At 38.0% G+C, this 21,124-nt stretch overlaps 1 protein-coding gene across 1 annotated transcript in view; it reads left to right on the top strand.

Moving 5' to 3' along the window:
- MYO6 (myosin VI) overlaps positions 1-21,124 on the top strand; it is a 141,240-nt gene that overhangs the window by 42,417 nt on the left and 77,699 nt on the right. The window contains 1 exon segment of the mRNA XM_059701144.1: positions 18,332-18,474. Coding sequence (XP_059557127.1) covers positions 18,358-18,474 — 117 coding nt within the window. The 5' untranslated portion in view covers positions 18,332-18,357.

The following is a 21,124-nucleotide window of genomic DNA, read 5'->3' as shown; positions in this document are numbered from 1 at the left end:
ACATTTCTGAAAGAGAAAAAAACCCCTCAACCAAATAAGTAAAGATACACCATTGATTTACATGTTAGCATGTGAAAAAAGTACATATTAGAATTTTTGAGATATATGGTATTTCATTAATCCTCACAATAGCAGTTTTAAGTGGGTATTTCCCCCTTATAAATTACAAGTTTATGTCATGGTTTTTGGAGTAGCTCTTAATCAGACCTGTGGCTGTTGACATCTCAAATGCTGGATCAAATGCAGAATTACACAATACTGTCATTTAACTACCCTGTATTAGACATTTAGCTTATTTCTAAGTTTCTTTTTTTTCTTTTTCTCTTTGTTTTCTTCTTTTTCTCCTCCTCTTTCTTCACATTTTCCCTCTTTTTTTGTAAATACCACTTCAGAGAATATCTTTATAGGTAAAATTCTGATTATTTTCTTAACTATAGATGCCTAGAAATACAAATACTAGATCCAAAATTCTAAATATTTTAAAGACTCTTGTTATATGCATATAGCCATTTTGCTTTTCAAAACTATAGTTACCAGTTTATATTTTTCATTACAGTCCTTAGAGATATATGTTCCATTGTAACTTCTTAAGTGTTCATTATTATTATTATTATTATTTTTAATGTCCATTATTACAATAAAAATTTTTCTAATTCTGCAGGCAAAAATGGTTTCTCACTTTAATTTGCATATTTTTGCATACAAAATTGAAGACTTCATCACATTAATTTTATAGGCGCTTATTGGTGTATAAATTTCAGGTATTTTGTGTGTGTGTGATTATAAATTAAATACATATGTAATTATACATCTGTGAGGATATTTTTAATTACTAGACTTATTTTTCTCCTGCAGTAGCATAATAGCTATATTTTTAATTGTGAAAAATAATTGATGCAATTAGAAAACTTTGGAGTGCCAAATTTCTTATTTTGGTCTGTGGCTCAGTTGTGGATTTTTCTAGGTGAAATTTCATGTTTTAAAGAATTAATGAACTTAAAATATATACTGCTTATGATCCAGTTAATGCTGGGATACATTTTAATTTCTATGAAGCCCAATTAAGTATCTGAGAAATTATATTCTATCATTTGTAAATTATATAAAATTAAATTATAATAGTATATGCTTACAATGTGATAAAATGTGCTATACTAAGTGGTAAAATTAAACTGGGGCTTAGTGATAAAACAAAGATTCTGCTAAAAGCCTTTTCTCTTGAGTTTATTCCATTGGGAAGGAGTACCTCATCAAGGAGACTGATTTTTCAGCGGATTTAAGAATGAAAAAAATTATGTCCACTCTGATCTTTTATAGGGATCTGTTTGAATACTTGTAAAGCAGAATCATATGTCTTGACTATTTTGAAAAATTCCTTTTGAGCCACATTAACTTCTAACTCTTTCTAAATGTCTTTCAACAATATATATTGTAGTGCATATTTGAATCTTTTTAGGGAAACAAAAAAAAAATTGGGTGTTATGTAATATATAATAAAATGAGAGTTTTCCTGTGACATAATATTTCTACTAGTAGGCTCTGATCCAAACAGATTTTTAAAAGAAAGTAGAAGAGTTGGCACAGTTTAAATGAAAGCAAGTGGATGGACAAAGGCTCTCCTTGTTCTGGTGGTCTGTGTTTTGTAGCTATGGATGAGTCACTTCACTTTTTCCAGCCTTTGTTTTTGTATTTGGAAATGAGCACAACAACTCGGGTCATTGATTGTTCACATTGTAAAAACAGTCAAATTCCGATATTCTTTGGAAGAGCTGGTACACCTGTCACTCCTGTTATTTGGTTGTAAGTTTTGGCTTAAGATGGATTTATTTCCCGGCTCCATCCAATCCAGCACATTTTAAATGATTTTGATATTAACATAATCTTTTGATATTAATGAGGTATCTTGGATGATGATATGGGTTATCAATATTTTGTTAACAAAATAAGATACTAGATTGTTTTCTAGAAGTTGGACTGTATAATTATTTTCTACACAGTTAAAAGAGGAGAATTTGTGCTACAGAGATTAAGATCTCTAACATGCATTTTGGTCATTATTCCAAAAAAAATAACAACAGTGTTTTCTGTCAAGCTTATTTACAATGGTAGAGCTTATATGATATTTCTGTATCTGTTTTTATCCAGCGGTAGACTCTTTATTTAGAATATGTTTGTGAATATTGAAATAGAGTAAAAATACTAATGCTGTAGGCCTTTTGTAGGATTGCTATCATGTGGTGGATATAATAAGTGAAGAAGGATGAACAATAGTAATGGTTCTGCCAGCTTTGGGTACTTAGGTTTTTCCTTTACTGTGCCCTTTTTCTCCGTATAGAAACATTTCCAATTTTATATTGAAAGTTAGTGAGAATACAAGTCAGTGAGAACATAATTCATTTTACCTGAAATGTATTTTATGGCAAACTTTTAAATATTAAGTTAAAAAAACTCTTAAGTAACCCTGGACGGGTAGCTCAGTTGGTTGGAGCATTGTTCTGTACACTAAAAGGTTGTGGGTTTGATTCCCAGTCTGGGTACATACCTAGGATGCGGGTCTGATTCCTGGTTGGGGTGTGTCTGGGAGGCAACCAATCAATGTTTCTCTCTCCTCTCTTTCCTTCTTTCTCCCTCTCCTTCCAGCTCTTCCTCTCTCTCTAAAATCAGTGAAAATATATCCTCAGCTGAGGATTAAAAGAAATACTTCTTAAGTAATAACTGTGTTAATAAAGTAGTGGGGCTTTTCAAAAAGCAATGACTAAAATTTCAAATATTGTGAAATTGTCAGATAATAAGCTTTGTTAGACATTCCCAGTGCAATGATGAAAACAACTAAGTCAGTTATTCTATGGAAATATTTTTCCTTGTTAAACGTTTCTTATTTGCATATATTTATCTGTTCTTTCTTTCCTGGTACTTCATTAAAATGTTAGTACAGGAATTTAAAAAATATATAAATCTACAGGGGCAAAGAGATTAGAAAAAGGAGGCAATAGTAGATGAGGGATTTCAGTAAGTTTGGAGAGAAGAATATTATCTGACTTGGTTAAGCAGAAGACTGTATTTAAGTTCTTGCAAAGAGATCAGAGGCTAAGGGTTTGGAGGTTTCAGTTATTATATAAGCTGAGGTTTAAGACTCAGGGCAAAAGCTAGTGGGGTTGGTTGGAGGCTGTGTGTGAAGAGGTTAGGCCTCCAGTTCCTTAACTGTCTTGCGAGAGACCCAGACGCCTTGTTCTCTGGAAAACGGAACTTTACTAGAGGACGGTGAACAAACACTAATGGTGGGAACATTCCCACAGGGAGTTTAGTACTGCCCTGTTACTTTAGGATGAAGTTTATCAGGTGATAGTCTTGTCCTACTTAAACAGAGCTTCCAGTTAGCTTTCTAGTGCCTTTTAAATGTAAATAGCAAATTAGATGAAAGCCTTCCCATGAAAGACAAGAACAGAAGCAAAGTAGAAAAAAAGCAACAAGAAAGAAGCAAAGACAATAGAGGGAAATTACAAATATGATTATAGAAATAAAAAAATGTTAGTAGAAGGATTAGAAAGTCAAGTGGGGACATTTCCTAGAAGATGGACTAAACAGGTAAAGAAATGGGTAATAGAAAAGAGGAGAAAATAATAATAGCAGTCTCATAGCAGTGCAACATCAAATTATAAAACTTTTAGAAAGAAAGAACAAGAAACAGAGGAAGACATTTTAAAAGAAATAATAGAAATACTATGATACCATTCCTCAGCTATGTACAGGGTAAGCAAAAGTAGGTTTACAGTTGTAATACAAATAAATAATACAGTAATTAAGAAATAATACAAGAATAAACTATAGTTCATGTACTCACAACTGTAAACCTCTTTTGCCAACCCATGTATATAATTTGTACCTCTGGACTGAATGTGCTCTCAGAGTGTTAGCCAAATGAATTCACACACTGTACACCTGGCCATGTCATCATGGAAGTTCAGAGCAACCATGAAGGCCAGATTTTTTAAGCTTCTAGCTGAGAGGCGAGAAATAAAGAGGAGTATAAAATGATCAGAATCTGAAAGGCAGAGGCAGTTCTGGATGTACTATTACTTGTTATACCTTTAACATCCTGAAGAAAAATGACTTTCAACCTAGCATCCACTTTTGTGGTTTTTGTGTATATGTGCATTCAACCTATCATTCAAGTACGAAGATTGAATAAAGACATTTTGGGGCATGAAAGGACTCCGATATATACCCACGAGAGAGCAGTGAAGGGCTGTCAGGCGTAGAGAGCAGCCTTGCAAAGGGGGGGAGGGGGAAGAGGAGGCAGTCCAGTGGAGGGTAGAGGGGCCCTGTTATTGGTTACATAAGCCCTTTTTAATGGTATATTTGGCTTTAAAAACCCTGTTCTATCACTTTAATAAAAAAATTGAACATAAAGTGTATTTTCATGAAATACTATTATTATTGAATGGAAATTGTGAGAAAATTGTGTGTACTTAGTACATTAATATTAAAGCCTGAGCTGAAAAAAAAAAAAAGCAGGCTCAAACTGTGAGTGTGACGAAATTCTTTCTTCATGAAGACTACTCAGTAGTTCTAACGGGTTCTATTCTGGGATGGTAATTCTTGTGAATTGAGACTAAAATGTAGCTGAGTAGAATTTTAATTGTTGAATAATCACAGTGTAATCAAGTCCAGAAGATGTATGAGATTATAAAAATAGTAAATGAGTGCTTGGACTACTCTGAGAAAGTTTTTGGATTCAATTGACCTTAATAATTAGGGACTTTATAAATAAAGTTGATACTGTAAAAACTTAAGATTGGATTTTGGTATAGGTTGAAAGCAGCAGTTGTAAAGGAAACCATTCATAGCTGTGTTGGTGGTTAGGAATAAAGACAGGCAAAATGCCCAAAGTGCAGTAGCGGAGAGGGTTTTCATTGTGAGATCTACTTAAAAAACAAAACAAAAGTCTGCTTAGTTTTAACTCCATTTAGGAAAACTGGAGCCTTTTCATCCTATAAATAGCATTCCTTTTGGATGTCCTGCTTTATGAGTTGAGAAGATGTATGAAGCTTTGGATTATTTAATCACTATTTTACATTTTAGAGTGATTATTTTTGTGAAAAGTTAATTATTTGGTTAAGTTTTTAAGTGCTTTGTCAAAATCTTTGTAGTCATATAACACTTTTCATAGGGATCATAATAACACATAAATCGTGTTTGTCTCAAGTCTTGCTGTGAAAAATCAAAAGTCCAGGCAGATTTTCTACTCAGAGAACTCCCCATAGACTGCTTGATTTATTTAGTTGCTTATTAATCTACTTTTTACTGAAATCTAAAAAGGAAAATTTAACTCACCTAAACTTTGCCAACTGTTTGGTAAAGTTGTGTTTTCATACAGAATTTTGGGAAGATAGTTCACATTTCTCATTTTGTAGACTGTCTGAACATTCTTGTTACATTTTTTATTGATCTGTCAATTAAGAAGAAACAACAATATAATGATATTTTGTAATTGAATCAATAAAGTGAAAAATTCCAATGAAAAGCTTCAGTCCTTTTGGTTGTCTCTCTGACTCTTAGCCAGCCATTTAAATGCAATAGTAACTGGAAGACAAAATTAACTACACTTACCATCATGTCTGCCTTTTAGTACAGCTCACTTAAGCTAAGAAGTTGTAGTTTGTACTTATTTGTTATTGAGCCATTAAATTTTTAAAATCAAATTAAGACTTTACCAGCAAGAAATAAACACTTTAATGTTTATTAAAGTAGTAGTAAGAGGGTTTTCATAAAGCCTTTACTTTGAAACTAAGTTCATTTCTTATGCCATTAAAAAATAGGTTAGGACAGCATAATATTATACAGCCAGGTCTTTTTGTCCAAGGGATGCCTGCCTCCTGAGATTGCCCTTTGGGTGTCTTTGATGAGCTGAATTGAACTTTATGCCACCATCTGTGAGAAGAATATCCAGTTCACCTTCAGTTCCTGTTTTTGTGTGATATATGCATGAACAACCCAAGTTAGTAGAGTTGAAAAAACTTAGTGTTATGAATTACATGAGAGCTTAATAGAATATTCTAGATTTTATTTGTTTATTAATTAAAGAATGACAGAGATTACAATGGAACAGTACCGTCTACCCTTTCTTTTTCTTTTTAATCTTTATTTTTTTGTTAATCCTCATCCGAGGATATTTTTCCATTGCTTTATTAGAGAGAGTGGAAGAGACAAGGAAAAATAGAGAGAAACATAGATGTGAGAGAAACACATCGATTGGTTACCTTGCAAGTGCCCTGACCAGGGCCCTGGCCAGGTTGGAGCCTGCAACCAAAGTATGTGCCCTTGACCTGAATCGAATCCGGGACCTTTGGTCCTTAGGACCATGCTCTATCCACTGAGCCAAACCAGATAGGGCTCTAGCCTTTTCTTTTAATCTATATGTTTCTCAGAGTTTATGTCTCCTGATCATTAGACACCCCCCCACCCCCCACCCCCGCCCCTGCCAAGTTTAACAAGTTCTCTCTCAGAAGAACTATGTTGCCTGAATTGGATAGGCCTTTGAGGTCACCTCTGTAAAATGACCCTGCTGATTGTAGATGAAAATCTTTAACTTCTGTTTTAGGACATTTTAGGAGAGTTAAAATGCCATAAATGTCACAGATGTGTTTAAAAGATTAAGGATTGTTCAGACATCTTATCACCTTGATTAATTATAGTGTACCATCTAGATTGTGGTTTTGTACATCTTTTAATCTCTGAAAAATCTGCATACCATTAGCCCAAAGCTTCAATTTATGCTGCAGGGTGTTGCAATTTGAGCGGAGTGGGCTATTTTACACAGGTGGGATCCTCTGGAGAAAAGGCTCTTTGATTTGAAGAACAACTTGGTTTCTTTTCATTAACCACTTATGGGGAGACCAATATTGTTTGTTGGTGGAGAAAGTGAATTAAAATTTATAGTCTTTACAAATTCCTTTTGTAAAAGACCAGAAAATTTAAGGAATAACTTTTAAATCTAGTAGTAATTACAAAACTAGTTAAGTTCTGGATATAATAAATAAAATTGGTCACAGTGTATGGAAAATTTAAATGACCCGGGTAAAATCTTGCTATTATATTCTGGAAATTTTTTTTAACATCTGTAAGAAAAATTTTGAGCTTCTGAAGTAAACTGGTATGTTTAGATTCTGAAGAATAGAGGGCTTTCTCTAAATGGTCTACATTTTGTTGGCCAGGTTATATTAGTATACATTGTCTACATAAATTATTTTAATTATGTCTAAATTCATATCTGTTTTGTAGTAATAGTTTATGGAGGAATTTATATCTGAAATATAGTTTATGATTTCTTCTCTGAAAATGTAATAAGATCATATAACCAGTTCTCACAATTCATATTGTACATATTTGGAGTTTTTTCCTGAGAGTATCACTTTTCAAATCATTGTATAAAATATTTTTAATATTTAATAACTATATCATAAACTTATTAATAAAAGATGCTTTTATTTTTACCCTCTTTTTTGTTAGTAAGTTAATCTTCACTATACCATTTAAGTGTCCCAAGGCTGTTTCTAAGAATTGAGTAATGGACCTAGCTTAAAACTTCAATCAATACATTTGGCTTTCTAAGGTTATATTTGAAAGTACAATACTGTAACTTTTGTAAAAAATGGTCAGTCATTAGGACCATGGCTGTGAGCAACTGGACCGATAACTATTAAAATCAGAAAGAGTGTCATAGCTGGCCTAGATATTTTTAAAAAATGTTTTTATTGATTTTAGAGAGAGGGATAGAGGGAAAGGGAGAGGGATAGAGAGAAACATCGTTGAAAGAGAAACATTGATGGACTGCCTCCCACAAGCCCTCTACTGGGGATCAAGCCCGCAACTGTGCGTGTGCCCCGACTGGGAATTGAACCAGCGACCTCCTGGTTTATGGGTCGACGCTCAACCATTGAGCAACCCTGGCCAGGCGACATTTTTCTCTTTTGATTTCTTAGAAAGAAAAACAGTAGAATTCTGTATTTACTCATCAATAGCTAAAGCTAAAACAGGCTGGCACATAGTAGGTGTTTAGTTAATATTCATTGAAAACTAAATGAGTGGATATCAAAATTATTTATTAAGTTGAGGTAGTTTTTAGATTTTGTTAACTTGAGAAGTTTTCTTATTTTATTTCTTTGTTGTGACTCTGGACTTAGTGATAGGTGTTGTCTCCCCATTGTTAATGAATGTTCATTGCTCGTATAACCAAGATATTCACAATAAAGTTTAATACTAATGGTTTTTTAAAAATTGATTTTAGAGAGAGGAAAGGAGAAAGAAACATTGGTTTGTTGTTCCACTTCTTTTTTTTTTTTTTTAAATATTTCTTAATTGATTTCAGAGAGGAAGGGAGAAGGAGAGAGAGAGATAGAAACATCAGTGATGAGAGAGAATTATTGATTGGCTGCCTCCTGCATACCCCTCACTGGGTATCGAGCCCGCAACCCAGGCATGTGCCCTTGGCAGGAATCGAACCCGGGACCCTTCAGTCCGCAGGCCGACGCTCTATCCACTGAGCCAAGCCAGCTAGGGCTGTTGTTCCACTTCTTTATCATTCATTGGTTGATTCTTGTATGTGCCCTGACCAGAGATCAAACCCATAACTTTGGAATATTGGGCAACGCTCTAACCAACTGAGCTGCCCTGCCAGGGCCAATACTAATATTTAATGAATGCATAATACAGTATTATATAAATTCAATAATTCCCATACTTTGTAAACTAGCTGAACGAAATTAACTTGAAAATATTTTCTAGGAAGGCATTTTAAAAGGTAACTTAGTGACTAAAGGGAATCCTGCTGAGATATTTTTGAGAATTTTGGTGCACAAATAAGTTTTTTTTGGATTGAAATGCTCAGTGAAAGATTGTACTAGGTACACACAACATCAGCAACAGCCAACTGTTATGTGGTGCCCAGTTCTCTCACAGTGTCTGGCCACCAGGGAAGCTAATAGCCTCAGGACACACTGATACAGATGAGAGAAGTTGCCAGTTTAAAGCTTGTGTGCCAAGGGTGCACATAACATTCTTTTGATCAGCAGGGCTAAGGCCTGGCCAGATGAAAGAGTAGTCTTTTTAGAAGGCAAATTTGATACATCTGCATCACTCCCTTACCCCCACCTAGATTTTAAGATCCTGGAGGGCAGGGATTTTTGCCAATCTGTTTACTGCTCTATTCCAAGTGCGTGTTTTCCTATTATAAAGCTCCATGAGACCAGACCATGTCTCTGTTTGCCCGTCATTATATCCCTAGCACCTAGCAATATGTGGTACAGAGTAGATGGCTAAATAAATAAGCCAGCATAATGAATGACCGTGGAAGGCAGTCTTAAGCATTTGTCTTAACTCTTTAATGCTTTTTTTCTATCCTTTTTGGTATCTTATTCCAGCTCTTCAGACCAACTCTAAATTACTTTTAGCTAGTACTCAATTTTTAATACCCTAGCTAATAAAATATAAGACATTATAATTATCACAGGTATAATTTTTAAAGGATAATCTTTGAAGGTAATGGTGACATAACAGGCGATGGCTCTTATTTTGTGATATGGATCTGCTCTTCCTACTCATAGCACACGGTCATTATTGGAATTGTCACTGGAGTTGCAGAGAAAAAAGAATAATGATGTTTATATACTAGTATTTAGTATTTGTCACTCCAGCCTTCAGTATGTTTGCTTCGTAGAGAGCCTCTTGGGGATAATGCTTCTCACCTTTTGACAAGAATAAATGAAAGGTGCCCTGGCCAGTTTGGCACAGTGGATAGAGCCTCGACCTGTGGACTGGGGGGTCCCAGGTTCAGTTCTGGCCAAGGGCACATGCCCAGGTTGCGGGCTTAGTCCCCAGCGGGAGGCATGCAGGAGACAGCCGATTCTCTCTCATCATTGATGTTTCTCTCTTTCCCTCTCCCTTCCTCTCTGAAATCAATAAAGAAATATATTTAAAAAATATGTTTAAAAAAGAATGAATGAAAGGTTAGCAAAGTACCTCTGAAAGGCTACAGATTGCCTTTTATATATTACTTAATGATTACTTTTGGGCCTACTGTAAAAATGTCCGTTGTCAAATAAGTACTAAAAATGATAATTTTCCTTTGGTCATAGGGTATTATAGAGCACTCCCTGTCTTTTCCTGAATAACTTAAGGAATTTCAAGGTTCTAGTGATTCTTACAATTCTTTTTTTTTTTACTTTGTATTTCTGCAATGCATATGTAGTCAGCCTTTCATGTGTTTTAAGTACTGGGAATTGAGACTGTCTTTTAAAAATTCCCTTTACAATATCCTTTAAATACTCTTTATATGGAAACATGATTATCGAAAGTGTGAAGGGTAGAATAAGATAAGCTCAGATAAGAATCTAGGCCAGATTCACCTGGTCCCAGGGCAGTAACTGTCTTTGGTGGCAGCACTCAATGTGGCTGGCTGTGGGGTCATACTGCTCCGGTTTGGACTGGTAGTTTGCCTAAGTATAGAGTTCTCAGTTGGAAATCATTTCCCTTCAGTATTTAAAAGGCATCAGGTTGACTTCCTGCTTTCAGTGTTGCTGAAGCCATTTTGATTCATGATCCTTTGGATATGACCCGTGTTTTTGCCCTCTTATTTCTCTTCCATTTCTAAGGAAATGTGTAGCATCTTCTCTTTATTTCTGGTGTTCTGAAATTTGGAACCGTCTTTTTTCCAGTTATTGTGTTGAGGACTTATCGGGTATTTTGGCTAGACTCTAGAAAATAATGCCTTTCAGTGCAGGTGAATTTTGGGGGGCTATTTTAAAGCATTCTCCCCCTCCCCCCTTTCTCGCCTTTTAAAAAGAGGGGGAAGAATGTCTGCTCTTTCTGGTATTTTGATGCTGAATCTTGTTACCTGTCTGATTTTCATATCTTTTTCTTCTACTTTTTCTTTCCCTCCTGCCCACGTTTTCTCTCTCTTTTTTTTTTAATTAAATCTTTATTGTTCAGATTATTACATTTGTTCCTCTTTTTTTTCCCCCCCATAACTCCCCTCCTCCCAGTTCCCGCCCCACCCTCCGCCCTCACTCCCCACCCACTGTCCTCATCCATAGGTGCACGATTTTTGTCCAGTCTCTTCCCACATCTCCCACACCCCTTTCCCCCCCAAGAATAGTCAGTCCATTTCCTTTCTATGTCCCTGATTCTATTATAATCAACAGTTCATTCTGTTCATCTGCTTATTAATTCACTTGATTCTTAGATTCACTTGTTGATAGATGCATATTTGTTGTTCATAATGTGTATCTTTACCTTTTTCTTCCTCTTCCTCTTCTTAAAGGATACCTTTCAGCATTTCATATAATCCTGGTTTGGTGGTGATGAACTCCTTTAGCTTTTCCTTATCTGTGAAGCTCTTTATCTGACCTTCAATTCTGAATGATAGCTTTGCTGGATAAAGTAATCTTGGTTGTAGGTTCTTGGTATTCATCACTTTGAATATTTCTTGCCACTCCCTCCTGGCCTGCAAAGTTTCTGTTGAGAAATCAGCTGACAGTCGTATGGGTATTCCCTTGTAGGTAACTGAGTTTCTTTCTCTTGCTGTTTTTAAGATTCTCTCTTTATCTTTTGCTCTAGGCATTTTAATTATGATGTGTCTTGGTGTGGTCCTCTTTGGATTCTTTTTGTTTGGGGTTCTCCGAGCTTCTTGGACCTGTAAGTCCATTTCTTTCACCAGGTGGGGGAAGTTTTCTGTCATTATTTCTTCAAATAGGTTTTCAATATCTTGCTCTCTCTCATCTTCTGGCACCCCTATAATTCTGATGTTGGTACGCTTGAAGCTGTCCCAGAGGCTCCTTACACTATCCTCGCATTTTTGGATTCTTTTTTCATTTTGCTTTTCCGGTTGGATGTTTTTTGCTTCCTCGCATTTCAAATCATTGACTTGATTCTTGCGCTCCTCTGGTCTGCTGTCGGGCGTCTGTATAATATTCGTTATTTCAGTCCGTGTATGCTTAATTTCTCGTTGGTTCCCCAATATAAGATCGAGGGTCTTATTAGTTTTCGTGTAGATCTCATTAAGTTTATCGACAGCTTCTAAACAGTTCTTGAGAGACCTTAAAAGTGTGGTTCTGAACTCTATATCTTCCATTGACAATTTTGTCCTGTTTCTTTGTCTCCGCATTTTGTTATGCTTCCTTGGTGTACCCCCTAGTGGTCTTTGTTCGAAGTTTTATAGTTAAATCTTGATTGTTGTAGCTAATTCCAGGGAGGGTTTGACCTCCAGGCCAAGTGGCTATGAGAATCAGCTGTGTCCCACGTTTTCTCTTTTTTTCTTGTTTTTTTTTCCCCTGAAAAAAATGGCCTCAACTTTATTTTCTATACCTTATAATGAATATTTTGTTATTATGGTGTTAAAGGAAAATTAGTCTGACACTTGTTAAAATGACAAGAAAGACTTTATTCAGGACTGTTGCAAAAGGAGTGTATTGGTCTGCCGTAACAAAAATACCAAACATTGGGTGGCTTAAACAGAAATTTATTTACTCATAGTTCTGGGGGCTGGAAGTTCGAGATCAGGGTGCCAGCATGGTTGGGTTCTGGTGAGGCTCTCTGGCTTTAGATGGCCACCACCTTGCTGTATGCTCACATGGCCTTTCCTCAGTGTGTGTGTGTTTGGGGGTGGGGTGGAGGAAGGGGTGAAGGGGCAGAGAGGGAGATCTTCCTCTTTTTATAGGGCTACAAATCCTATTGGATTAGGATCTCACCTTTATGATATTTAAACTCGGTTACCTCCTTAAAGTCCTATCTCCAAATATGGTCACATTGGGGGTTAGGGCTTCAACATATGAATTTCAGGGGGGTTACAATTCAATCCATAGCAGACACATAAATTCAATCTGTAACGGGGTTATTACAATATAGGAAAGAGATCATGCTCAAATTCAAATACAGCAAAGACAGCTGGGGGATTTATAGCCAATAGGCCAGTGGATACAAAATAATTAGGAGGAAACAGCAAGTGTAGAGGATTCTTGCTGAATGCAAGTCAAAGGTAGGGGATGGAGAACTTGATCAGCTAGCAAGGCTAGAGGGATTTCTCTGCACTGGCTTATTCAGACCCAGCAAGGACAGGGCAGGCATGGAAGGCCTAGTTGAGACCCAGTCAAGACGGTTCAGAGGAGCCTAACTAAAGTTGGTCAAGGATAAAGTTTTTGTCAGCACCTTGCAATTTTTACATGCATGCCTTAGTGGTTTTTAGTGTTTCTCATGCCAGAGACTCTCTATTTTCTCCAGAGAATAACTCTAGGCATCTCTTGGGGGGGTGTGGGACCCGGAGCCATTTGCCCAGCAATGGCGAGTGTGTGTGTGTTGGTGTTAGGAAAGCTCTTTCTCAAACAGCTTTCACCTAGTCTTCCTTATGTTAGATTCTCTCTTTGCACCCTTGGTTCTACAAGGATCTTTGTACTGTAGTTCTTATGTCTTTTGAGGTTCAGTTGTATAATTTGGGTTTGTTTTTCCTCTTGCCACTCCTGGGGATTCACCTCTCTTGGGTTTGCTGTCTGTTGTCTCTTCTCTCAACCATGTGCTTTCCAACTTCCAAAATGTTGTTGTTGTCTCCTCTTTGGTTCTCCCCATCTTTGTGGACTGATGTCTTTTAAAGGAGTTCCTTTACTGTAGATTAAAGGTTTGAAGAAGAATATTAGATGTGTGTCTTTAAATCTGTTATCTTTACTGGGAAGTTGCAGCAAATGGTTCAGAGTGGGGAAGCAATTTGAATAGTTCAGGGGAATTTGTCATTCTTTCTCCACTTTGGGGGCTTTGCTTGCTCTTATTTCCACCCCCCATACTTAATTATTCCTAAATGACTCCTCATGACTATTCTGTAATTTCCCTTTAAATTTCAAACTATCACAAGACCATTTTCTTGAACTTTACTGGTGGCTTCAAATAAGGGATGTGGGGAAAGAGGTGTGACTACCATCTATTGGGTGTCATTAAAATAGTGATCTCAATTTTATGTCACTTAATCCTTATAGCAATTCTATAAGGTAAGTGATACTATCACATATGGGTAAGGATAAAGATAAAGATCAGAGAGATTAAGTAGCTTGCTTAAGAGCTAGTCAGATGGTGGAACTTAGTTTCAAGTCTAGGTTTTTTTTAAAAAATATAATTTTATTGATTTTAGAGAGGAAGGGGGAGGGAGAGAGAGATAGAAATATCAATGATGAGAGAGCATCATTGATCAGCTGCCTCCTGCATGCTCCCTACTTAGGATTGAGCCCACAGCCTGGGCATGTGCCTTGACTGGATATGGAACCGTGACCTCCTGGTTCATAGGTCGACACTCAACCACTGAGCCACCGTGGCCTGGCTCAAGCCTAGGTTTTAAGATCTTTCAACTCTTTCTAGTCTGCCATCTCCTTTTACTCTTCCCAAACTGTGAACAGTTTATTTATGCACTCAGTGAATACTGAGTTGTCTGCTCTGTGCTGGGCCTTGGGGACATTGAGAGTATAACTGGACAATCTATGGGTCTGGGCTGCCTGTCACTACTTGAGCCAATTAAACAGAGACAGGGTTGAATCATATATGAGCATTATTCCAATACTGCCGGCAGTATGGGAGAGCAGTAGGTCATCCACAAAACTCTGCTCCGCAGCTCCCCATAAACCAGCTGCTTATATAGGGTAGGACAAAGATTACACGAACTGGGGCGGGTGGAGTATGGATTATAGGTATGGGGAAGTAGGAGGCTGGGGTGGGACTCCATTATTTGGGCAACAAGGTTGTTAATATTTCCATGAAAATGGACTCCATTTCAAGGTTGACTCCCAGGTCCTGGGACATACAACTCCCAGTTAGGTCAGAATGTCCTTTCTTTAACCAACACAAGACAAGCATGGTTAACAGAGCATGATTAATATTCCCCATAACCATAGCTAGTCCCCAATGTTCTATTCTTGCCCCTAACAAGAGGACTCCCCTGATGTTACACGACTGACATGATCAGATTTACTGTTCAGTAGGATTTCTGGTCATCTGTGCAGATTGGCAAGAATAGGAGTAGGCAGCTAAGTTCATTACAGAAGTCCTGGTAAAGGGCTGTCTTGGTTTTGACTAGGGTGGCAGAGGAGATAAAGAGAAGTGGGTGGATTTAAGATACCTATTGGAGGTAAAACTGACATGATTGGGGGAGGTAGATTTGGAAGGAGATGGAAGACTTGAGGGTGACTCCAGGTTTAATTTGAACTGAGTGTCTTTGGTGTCTTTACTGATATAAGAAAGAACAGGGTGAGGTGGTGAACAGAATAGTAATGTAATAATAACAATGTTACCTCTGTTGGTTATATCCATGAGGAGGTGTCCAGTAGACAAGTAAACATCTGGGAACTCAGCAGTTTTCTGTGTTGGAGAAAAAAACTTGGGCATCCCTCACATATAGATGATATTTAAAGCCATGGGACTAGATCTGATTATCCGGGAAAGTGTGTACGTGTCGTAAAATAAGTCTGAAATAGTGTTAATGATTCATTCCTATAGAGAATCCTCATTTAATTTTTTTTAACTCAGAATTGCACTTAAACCTAATAGCATTTGCTGCATGGGAAAAGCAAATCCCAACATGTAGCCATGGCATGAAGACATTAAGCAACGAGCATATTGCAAACATTCCAATAATGAACAGCTTTTTGATTGAACTATATATCAGATACCCTTGACTTTCATGGGAGACTAGAGCTGAGAGTATCAACACGGGAAATCCCAGATTTAAAAATGCCACGTAAGAGGAGACTTACGGCACACTCATGAACTCTTCTGTAAGTACAGGTAAGTACTAAACATCCCACTGAGATGCTGACACCAGAGCATCTGGGGTCACTCAGTAGCTGATTCATTATTATACACTAGAGGCCCAGTGCACAGAATCGTGCACCGGTGGGGCCCCTCAGCCTGGCCTGTGCCCTCTTGCAATCCGGGATCCCACGTGGGACGTCAAACTGCTGGGTTTCGGCCTGATCCCTGCAGCTTGGCCTGTGGGGATCGGGCTAAAACCTGGCAGTCTGACATCCTCCCAAGGGATGTAACAGTGCTGAAGTGGCAGGTGGCCGGAGAGGAGCCCCAGCCAGGGCCAGGCACAGCTCCGCTGCCACTCATCCCAGCCCTCCTGCGCCTACTGCTGCTGCCTGGTAGCGCTGCCATGGAGGCGGGAGAGGCTACCCTCAACACAGCTGTACTCACCAGCCCTGAGCCCAGCTTCTGGCTGAGCGGAGCTCCTGCTGTGGGAGTGCACTGAGCACCAGGGGGCAGCTCCTGTGTTGAGAATCTGCCCCCTGGTGGTCAGTGCGCATCATAGTGACCTGTTGACTGGTCCTTCTGTTTGTTCCAGTCATTCGGTCATAATGGTCACTTAGGCTTATATATATATATATAGATTGTCTCATAGAGTCCAAGCTCATTTAAATTAAATACCGCTGTGCCCCCCCCATCCTCCCATCGCCTCTCTGCCTGCAGCCCCGCTCCTGCCTCTGCTGCTCCCACGTGCTGATGGCACTGGTCTGCTTGCACCTGCTGAAGGTGTGGAGCGATTGGGGCTGGCGCCAACAGCAGGTGCAAGTGGAGGCTGCTGCCCGGATCACCCCTCAGGAGCAGGGGAAGGTAGAGAAGCCCCCGGGGGTGATCAGGGCCAGCAACGGCCGCTCACACCCGCTGATGCTGATGGCGCAGAGCGATTGGGACTGGTGCCTGCAGTGGGTGCAAGTGGCAGCTCCGGTGCTGGCTGTGGGTGCGAGTGGGGCCAGCACCGGCAGTGGGTGTGAGCGGTGGCGCCAGCAGTGGGTGCATGGTTCTGCCGGGCACCTGCACTTGCTGCCGACCCCAATCGCCCCTCAGGAGCAGGGGGAGGTGGAGAAGCCCTGAGAGGTGGTCAGGGTCGGCAGCAGGTGCGAGTGCCAGGCGGAACCATGGTGCACAGGAGCAAAGAATTTTCAGTAACCACTAGAGGCTCGCCCATTACAGCGACCGGTGCCCCGCCTTGGTCTGGCAACCCCACTCACCTACTCCACCACCCCGTTGTGGCCGATGCCCGCCATGTTCCGCGTGTACCCCCTGGTTGTCAGTGCACGTCATAGTGACCGGTTGTTCGGTTGTTCCCATTGTTCTGCTGTTCGGTCTATTTGCATATTAGGGTTTGTTATATATATACATGTCCTGGACCCTTTCAGACTCCCTCAAAAGACAGAATTATAAATATTAGTTCTGAGAATGCCGAGTTGAGAATGCCAACTGTGAAAGAAGCTTTATAGGAACACTTGAAAAATTGATCAGAATTCACAATAGGCAAAAACTGGAAACAATCCAAATGTTCATCAACGTAACAGTAGGTAAACAATTGTGGTATAGTCGTTCAGTGGGCTCGTCTACACACCAACATGGTTAATATTAGAAACATTCTTTTGAATGAAAGAAGCAAAACACAAAAGCAAATATCCTATATGATTTCATTTACATAAAGGTTAAGGAAAAAAACACACTAATCTATGATGATAGAAACCAAACCAGCAGATGTCTGTGGGGAGTAGGGATTGACCAGAAGGAAGCATGAGGGAATGCTTCTGGGGTGATGGAAATGTTCTGTGTATTGAGTGGGTGTTTGTTAAGTTGATATGTCCATTTGTCAAAACTCATCAATTTTTGTATACTTAGGATTTGTACATTTTACTGTACATAAGTTCTACCTCAGTAAAAAAATAAGAAACCAACAGAAACAGTATGCTGAGTGGTTTGTGAAGATGTGTATAGGGGACACTTGTGCGAGGCATCTCTGTAGTCTCAGATTGTCAGGGGAAGTTTCCAGAGGAAGTAATCTCTCAAATTTACCCCTTCAAGTCTAAACCAACTTATGCTTCAACACTTAGCTGACTTAGCACAGTGGCATTTATTCCCTAGGATGACTGTTTAATTTTTTGTGCAATCAGAATTCTATAGGTGGTGAAAGGGAGTGCTTTTATAAATCACACTGGGACAACAGGTAAAACCTGAGGCATCTGTTCTCTGTTTCTGTACTGGTAAAAGTAGAGTACTCTATTGCAATCACAACTGAAGGGAGGAGGTAGCCAAGCAGGTGGTACCTGAGGGTAGAGCAGTCTCTGCTTGGTCCTTATCTAAAGGTGGATGGGGGAGGGGGAGGCAGTGTGTGCAGCAAGGTGGGAGGGGCTGTGGATTACCTGTGGGAGGGATAGACACGCGTTTCTATGAATTGTAGTTTACATGTTAATTTTTAAAAAAGATATGGTATTTGTTTTTTATTTTCGAAGTTATTCATGTTGCTTTATTTGTTCCTTTGAAACAGGGCACAGTGGATAGCTCCCTTCAGAAATGGAGGACGGAAAGCCCGTTTGGGCGCCACACCCTACAGATGGATTTCAGATGGGCAACATTGTGGATATCGGCCCTGACAGCTTAACCATTGAACCCTTGAACCAAAAAGGCAAGGTGAGTTTCTCAGAAAGATTTCAAAATTTGGTTTCTTTTTATCTAGGTGTCTCCCTTATCAATGAAGTAGATATTCCTAGCACAGTGTAATAGGGGAAATCAGTTTTCTTGTAAGTGAATCTTAGTTTTCTGGTGTGTTAATTTGATTAAATCAGAAGTACCCTAGGGAAAAATTGGTGCCTTAAGATAAAATCACACAGAAATTCAGTGAGCCTTTCATTATCATTTTTTAAAGGGGAAAAAAGCATGATAAAATATAACATTCTTCTTTATACATATTACTAAAGTTGTTATATATGTGATATATGCAACATGTCACAAAGCAAAAATATGAAAAGTGAATGGCATTATATTATCAAATTTTGCTTATTGCTTTAGCTCCTAGACAATTCTTTTAGGCTTTTTATTAAATTTATTAACATGGGATTGGAGTAAATGTATTTCTAATAAGTAAAGATACTTAAATCTGAAACATAGCAATCTATTACTGTTTTTGTTCTAATGATAGTTTTACAAAACAATAAAGCATACTTTAATTTTGTAAACATGATATCCATTTCCTTTTATGCTTTGACACAGAGCAGACAGTATTACAAAATGGGAGTTTGGGGAAAAGGTGACTTGGGTCTCTTTCAGTATTTTGGGGACTGTCAGGTCTCTTTTTGTGGGAGATCTTTACAATTTTCAGTTTAATTTAATATTCCTGTTAAAGGTCTTCTGACTAAATTTTGTTGATGCCATTTCTGTTTACTTTTGCTCCGCGAATGTTCATGAATAATTTATATTCTGCTGATACATGGTTAACTAATGCCATATGACTGCCATCCTTCTGGGAACCTTAGGAAAACAAGGTGGATCCCTCATGAGTCTTTTCACAGAGAAAACTATTCTGTTACTGTAAACAACCTGGAACCTAAATGCATAATATATAATGTGGCATGATAGAGGCGGCCAGCTACAGATATCCTCAGGGAAGCAAAGACAAAGTGTTCCTAAGTTTTCTCTCTTATTAACAAGTACTTATTTGTACTTACAATGCAGTACATATTTAAGAAAATGAAAGAGTCAAAATAATAAGCTCAATTTATTTTTATTTAAACTTGGAGGGGAGGAAAAATTTTCCTTTATTAATTTGGGCCTAAGAATTAAACTGACATAAGACAGATTTACAGTAGAAAAACATACAATTTTTATTAAATTTTCACATGCACAGGGCAGCCTTCACAAGAAGAACTGAAGTGCCCAGAGTGGAAAGCTTTTATCACTTTTAGACAAAGAAACAATTTGTGAAGATGTGATAAGACAAAGGGGTTTGGGTTAGGGGCAGTAAAGTGCTTAGGAAGGTAAGGGTTACTATGACAAGGTTTGTTTGTATAGATTTCTCTTGGCCTCTGTTCCCCTCCTTCTGGTATAGAGAGGGCAGCTTTCACATGGGATTTTTATGTTCTGTTTTCAGGAATAAAAAGAAGGTTCCGACTGCCCATTTTGCACCTGCTATTTCTCAAGTTTCTTTAACTCAAAATAATTAATATGCTAAAGTAGCATATTTTGGGGTGACAGAAATTTAGTAAGCCTTTCATTGTCCTTCAAAGTCTATTTTCATTTTTGTTTAACATATTTATAAGAAGAGTAAATCAGAAGGCCAAAATGGAATGAAAAGTACACATGCTAGTTACGTATATTATGTTATTTTAGGTATATTCTGTTATATCCATAGGTGACAACAGTTCAGTTCAAGCATAGAAGAAATTTCATTTATGGTATCTATGCCTTTTCACATTTTAAATATTTTACATGCTTTCAACTGTGCCTTATGAGTATTAATCAGGGACACACATTGAACCAATAAAAACACTTAAAATGTAAATTGTAAAGCCATGAAAACTGTGGACCTGATAATTCTATAAACTTAAAGTTGAAGCTTCTTTTCACAAGCACTTTTTGAGGTATAACAAATTCTCCATAATTGCTTTTAATCTTAATTTCCCCCTACTTTCTGATTGGGGTCTTAATAAATTGTAAAGTATAATTATAACCATGTGGTTAAAAGAGCCACAAGAGAAGCAGTCTTTTGCCTAGGTAATTCATGGTGTGGAGATCATCCACTTTTAAATATTAAGGAATTAAGTACATAAAGTGGTGGCCAAGTCTTGTAGTTAGTACTATTTGCTGATACAGTACAAGCATAGAAGAGGGAATGATTTAACTCTAGTGGGGAACATATCTTTGATGATAGCAATGGCTTTTAAAGATTTAAAAAAATCTATTTTTTAAATAGAAATACATTGCATTAGGTGTGTGTAGTGTGTGTGTGTATTTATTAGAAATAGATTTTACATGTCAGCAAGTATGTGTATTCATAAATGAAACAGAATTCGTCACATGAAACGTGTGCATTCTGATATTTTCTGATGTTTTTTATTTTGTTAAAAATGCTGTCTTAAACGTCTAAATTGATTTTATGTTCCATATTTGCCGACTTCCCTCAGGCTAGAGCCTAATGTAGATGGCATTTAAAGGTTGATGTTTTCGTTTCCCTGTCTACTTTGCTAGTCTTACCTTATGTTAACCATCAGTTGCCCCCTCATACTCTTTGCCATATACTTATTCTTGTGTATTTTTTCTCTTTCTTGTTCTTCCTTCCCCTCCA

The sequence above is a fragment of the Myotis daubentonii genome, chromosome 6 (assembly GCF_963259705.1).
Source record: "Myotis daubentonii chromosome 6, mMyoDau2.1, whole genome shotgun sequence".
Lineage (NCBI taxonomy): Eukaryota > Metazoa > Chordata > Mammalia > Chiroptera > Vespertilionidae > Myotis > Myotis daubentonii.
This window is presented reverse-complemented; position numbering and strand designations above follow the sequence as displayed.